Source organism: Lactuca serriola, chromosome 7 (genome assembly GCF_051521515.1).
Source record: "Lactuca serriola cultivar US96UC23 chromosome 7, Lser_US96UC23_V15, whole genome shotgun sequence".
Lineage (NCBI taxonomy): Eukaryota > Viridiplantae > Streptophyta > Magnoliopsida > Asterales > Asteraceae > Lactuca > Lactuca serriola.
This window is the reverse complement of record NC_136414.1, coordinates 82909261-82913889: the sequence shown is the minus strand read 5'-3', so window position 1 is coordinate 82913889 and position 4629 is coordinate 82909261. Positions and strand designations below refer to the sequence as shown.

The window sequence follows — 4629 nt, the reverse complement described above, 5'->3', positions numbered from 1 at the left end:
GATCTAGGGATGTAGTATTTAAACGAGTTAGTTTTACCATACAAAAAGATGTAGTGACGCCACTTGTTGTCCGTTTGTGGTCTCACTCGTTGTACGATGATAATTAAATTAATGAAAACTTTCATGAAAAAAAAATGATAAATAACATATAAAAATAAAAAAAAATTATTTAATAAAAATATATATTAAAAAGAATTTTAAAAAATGATTAAACTCATTAAAAAATTTAAAATAAATAATTTTTAAAAAACTATTTTATAAACAATTTTTTTTGGTTCTTCCAAAAAATTCTTCTATATATGGAAAGGAAGTCTTTCTCTTTCCCCCCTTTTCCCAGTACTATAAAATCGGGAAGCAAAAAAATTTCCATTCATTTTATGAGCTCGAATTTTACTCCAATGGCGGCCCCAAAACGACGGCTATTCTTCTGTATGACCCTAATTCTCGTCCTCTTTGCATCTTCAGAAACCCTTCATGATTACGAAGTAGACCAGTCGGATGATTCATCTCTCAAAATCAAGCACGAACATCTCCTATCAAAGATTCTCAATTTAGGTCTCGCTTCTATCTTCTCAATTTCGTGTTTCACCGTTACAGAACATTTTCGTTATGTACAATGAACTCCGAAAATTGATTTACTTAGATTTTGGTAAAAGGCTGGTGATTATGGATGATATCGTTTCTAGGTTTTCCTTTTTCCTATAGCTGTAAGGTGTGTTTATTAACTGATGGTATGAACTATAACGTTTATCTTTGTATCATTTCTTGTATGCTCTAACATTTACAGTCTTATTCAACCATTTTCAAATGACTATCAATTCCTTTGCATCTTCTTATAAAAGTACCATGGAAATGAGAGTTTATTTACAATTTCTGCACAAATTTGTTCATTTTTCCAAGGATTTCATTCTCAGAATCCAGCATTGATGAGAGGAGCCGTGAAATTAACTCCAAAGATGAAAGAATCAAACAACTGGAAACAAATGTTCTTGAGAAATCAAACAGTTTGGCCTCCTTGCGTAGTGAAATTCAATCTCTCCAGGTCATTTTCCAACAATATTAGTTATTGTTTGCATCTTAAGTTATCAAGTTGATGTGTCAATACATGATTCTTCCATTTCTTTTTGTAGAAAAAAGAATCTTTTGATGCAAAGGAACAAATGGGTGAGGCTCATGCAAGAGCTGGTGAACTTGAAAAGCAGGTGATGTTCATAATATCATCAAAAGATATAATCTCATTGTCCAATTCCTAAATTAATTTTCTTTTTCAATAGGTTGAAGATCTTAGAATTGAAATAGCAAAACAATACACAAAAAAAGATGCACTTGAAGCTCGAATACATGTTGCTGAAACAAAAATTGCAGAATTAAATGAGAAACTTGTGAAGGTACCCATGAATTATTATTATTATAATCAGTTATTTCTACTTGTATTATTTCTTATTATATATGTATAAAATTTTCTTTGTATAAATTTATCTTTATTTCCAGCTTCAGAGGACAAACGAAGAACAAAAGATTAGAATCCATAAAACAGAACTTGCTCTAAAGAAAGCTGAGGTTTTCTAAAACTCTACTTTTTTTTTTAAAAACTTTGGCTACTTTTACAAAATTTCAAAGACTCCAATATGTTTATAGGAAGAAAGAATCAGAGTCCAATTTAAAGCTGCACGCTTCTCAAAAGAACTTGCAGAGGTATATGAAATTGAAATACAAAAAAAAAAAAAAACAATGTACTTTCATTATATATTTTCGTTATTTAAAAAAATGTTTATGCATCAGGTCCATGATTCATGGCTTCCACCATGGCTAGCAGTTCATTTAATTCATTTTCAGGTATATTCCCATTTCCTTTTGCTTTAAAATAAATGAAAAAAAAAACATTTCTATTTCTTATTTTTCTCAATATGCAGTCTTTCATGGTGACTCATTGGAATGTATATGGAAAACCAGCTCTTGATGTTGCATTTCAAAAGGTTTTCTAGAAATTCATTTTCAATGTATATGGAAAACTAATATTAATAATATCTTTAAAGTTATATTATTAATATTATGAAATATTTTTAGGCAATGGAAACACAAACTCATGTTCAAAGATGGACATGGCCCTACATTGATATGGTTCACACAGTAAGAACTTTTTTTTTTCATTTATCTTTTATTATTAATATTAGTTTACATCTTGATTAATCTATTTATGATTATCTTTTTTTTATATACAGAAATGGATTCCTATCATGAAGGAACGATGGCTTACATTAGTGACAAATATGGAACCACATGCACAAAAATTTAGTGTCAAAGCTGTTGAAATTTACCATGTATCCATGAAAAAATTACAGTCTCAAATTACCAATATAAAAACCATTTTGGATCCTTACATCAAGGTCTTGTTATTGTAAAATTTACCCAATCATTTCATTTTGTTATTTTTCTATTTTATTTATGTATAAAAATTAAAAACTGGGATAACATTTACCATGTGTTGTATATCTTTGCAGGAAGTTAAGAAGTTTACAAAACCTTATGTCAATTGGCTTTCAAAGACACTGAAACCTTATGTTAATAAAACACACATCTTTCTAAAACCTTACTCCAAGAAATTACTCCGTGGTTATAAAAGGTTCTCCAAATACGCCCTAAAATACCATCGACAGGTAACATTCTGCTTTTTTTTTTTTTTTTAAATGACAATTTTACCCTTTTGTTTGTTGTTATGTCATTTAACCTTGTGTTTTGTAGCCTAACCATGGGTTAAGTGGAGACTTAGTTGAATATATAATTTGGTGTTAGTTTCATTGTATGTTGGAAGGAAAAAGAATATAATATATATATTTTTTATTTATAATTATTGATGACGTGGATTTTATTTCGGAAGGTACGAGGTAACATACATGAAGTGATGAAGCAAAATGAAATTACACGTGCCTTTGCAACTAATGAACTTGTGTGGTTTATGGTATGTGTTTTGAAGTATTTAAGTAATGTGATTATTTTTATAAAAATAGTTTATATAATTTTATAGTTAATGAGATTATTATGTTATTAATTTAGGCATCCGCTTTAATGGTTTTCCCTGTGATGGTTCTACTTACTATGGTGTCATCTTTATTCAGGTTTGTGTTATTGCTTTTACAAATGTTTACTCAAATGTGGTTCTTGATTTTTTATTTTTTATTTTTGATTTTTTTTTTTGGCAGTAAAAAGTCAAAAAAGCGATCGCGTAATTCCCATACAAGCCATACACGCCGTAGGGCAAAACGTGTGCATCAAGACAAAACAAGCACCTCAAAATAGTTCTACAACCTTCTTTAATCCGTTGTATGTTTTTTTGTTAATTTACAAATACGTCCCTGTTTCACTGACACTGACACTGACACTGTCATTTATCCAGACAGCTTGATCATTTTGTCTTTTTTTGAAACAGATACAATCTAGGGCCATGGAAAAGCTTCCAATGCCACACAATGAGGAATCACTAGTATGTTAATACTTGATAGACTTGAATGTTTACAAATACAAAAAGATTTGGAAAATGATGGTGGTAATCAATATAAATGTCCTTTTTGCCCTCATATCTTGTTGACCTGTGATAACATCTTGAACTTTGGTTTCAATGGTATATGACATAAAAGGGTATAAGGCTAAAATAGCAACTATTTTTATCTTTATAAGATAATGATATATAGGTTTGTAGAAGAAAGTTGCTAATGTTTTATAAATCGGGTGCTGTTTGTGGAATTGCTTTTAGTTTTGTGTTGCTTGTATTAAATCTTGTGTTAGTTGCTAATTTGCTATTCTACTCTTTAGTCCAACTTGTTAAAATAAAGATTCCATATTGAAAATGGATACGAAATGAGGGACTTATTTGCACAAATTAGTGCAATTTTAATTTGTTTGTTGAAATTTATGTAGAAATATATGTCTTGCTTGCCATTTGTCTTATGAATTTGAATTATTCGATTTGATTGTATTCAACGTTTATACATCAACTTGGGTCTAATTATGGTTTGAGTGAGGCTCCTTAGTTCAATGAAGCTCACTTTTCTTTTCTCTATGGAATGCAAATTGATCAACAGTCTTCAAACCAATGATTACCAAATGATGAACACGGACCATAGTGCAAGGCATGAAAACAAGACTAGGGAAAGCATAAAGAAATAAGATGAGGGGCTTTTATGTTATTGCACTTTATTTAAATGGTAAGGGTAGATTAGTCAATATATCATGTGGAGATTTTAATGGGTTAGAGAGTTGTATAAATAAGATGAATTAGTTAGAAGTCACGACACTTAAAAAATGAAATCAAGAACCGGAGGGCCTTGATCATCCCAAGGGGTTCGTGATACGAAACAATTAAAACAATGGGTTGATGAGCTAGATACAATTTTGTAGTCCATATTGCTTTCTGATTTGGAGATGGCAGAACAAAGAAGCGATCACCAACAAATTATTAAACTGGAAAAGGTAGTGATACTCGACTTAAAAAAAGTCTTGTATAAAGATGGCGGTTAATGGTGACGAAAATACTTTTTTTTTTCCTTCATGGGTATGGTAACAAGAACATGAAGAATCGAATACGTGGGGCTCATAATTAATGATAAATAGAACACTAAGGTTGGTGTGATA

The 4629-nt window shown here is 30.2% G+C and overlaps 1 protein-coding gene across 2 annotated transcripts; it reads left to right on the top strand.

Moving 5' to 3' along the window:
* Positions 1-339: 339 nt before the first annotated feature.
* LOC145063355 (uncharacterized) lies at positions 340-3741 on the top strand. 2 transcript variants are annotated; one of them, XM_079010943.1, is made up of 15 exons: positions 340-555; positions 915-1042; positions 1131-1202; positions 1275-1388; positions 1492-1560; positions 1639-1695; positions 1783-1836; positions 1914-1976; positions 2068-2130; positions 2223-2387; positions 2502-2657; positions 2879-2959; positions 3055-3116; positions 3201-3321; positions 3428-3741. In XM_079010943.1, the coding sequence occupies exons 1-14, from the start codon at positions 378-380 to the stop codon at positions 3295-3297; spliced, it is 1359 nt and encodes a 452-aa protein (XP_078867069.1). In that variant the 5' UTR covers positions 340-377; the 3' UTR covers positions 3298-3321; positions 3428-3741. The 2 variants fall into 2 exon arrangements, with proteins under 2 accessions (XP_078867069.1, XP_078867071.1); XM_079010945.1 differs by lacking the exon at positions 2223-2387.
* Positions 3742-4629: the final 888 nt, after the last annotated feature.

What these genes read in the sequence shown, in the direction of transcription:
- LOC145063355 (XM_079010943.1), top strand. Translation starts at nt 378, where the DNA reads ATGAGCTCGAATTTTACTCCAATGGCGGCCCCAAAACGACGGCTATTC. An exon ending in TCTCAAAAGAACTTGCAGAG is followed by an intron (nt 1,696 to 1,782) that starts GTATATGAAATT and finishes TTTATGCATCAG; the next exon opens with GTCCATGATTCATGGCTTCC. An exon ending in ATGGTGTCATCTTTATTCAG is followed by an intron (nt 3,117 to 3,200) that starts GTTTGTGTTATT and finishes TTTTTTTGGCAG; the next exon opens with TAAAAAGTCAAAAAAGCGAT.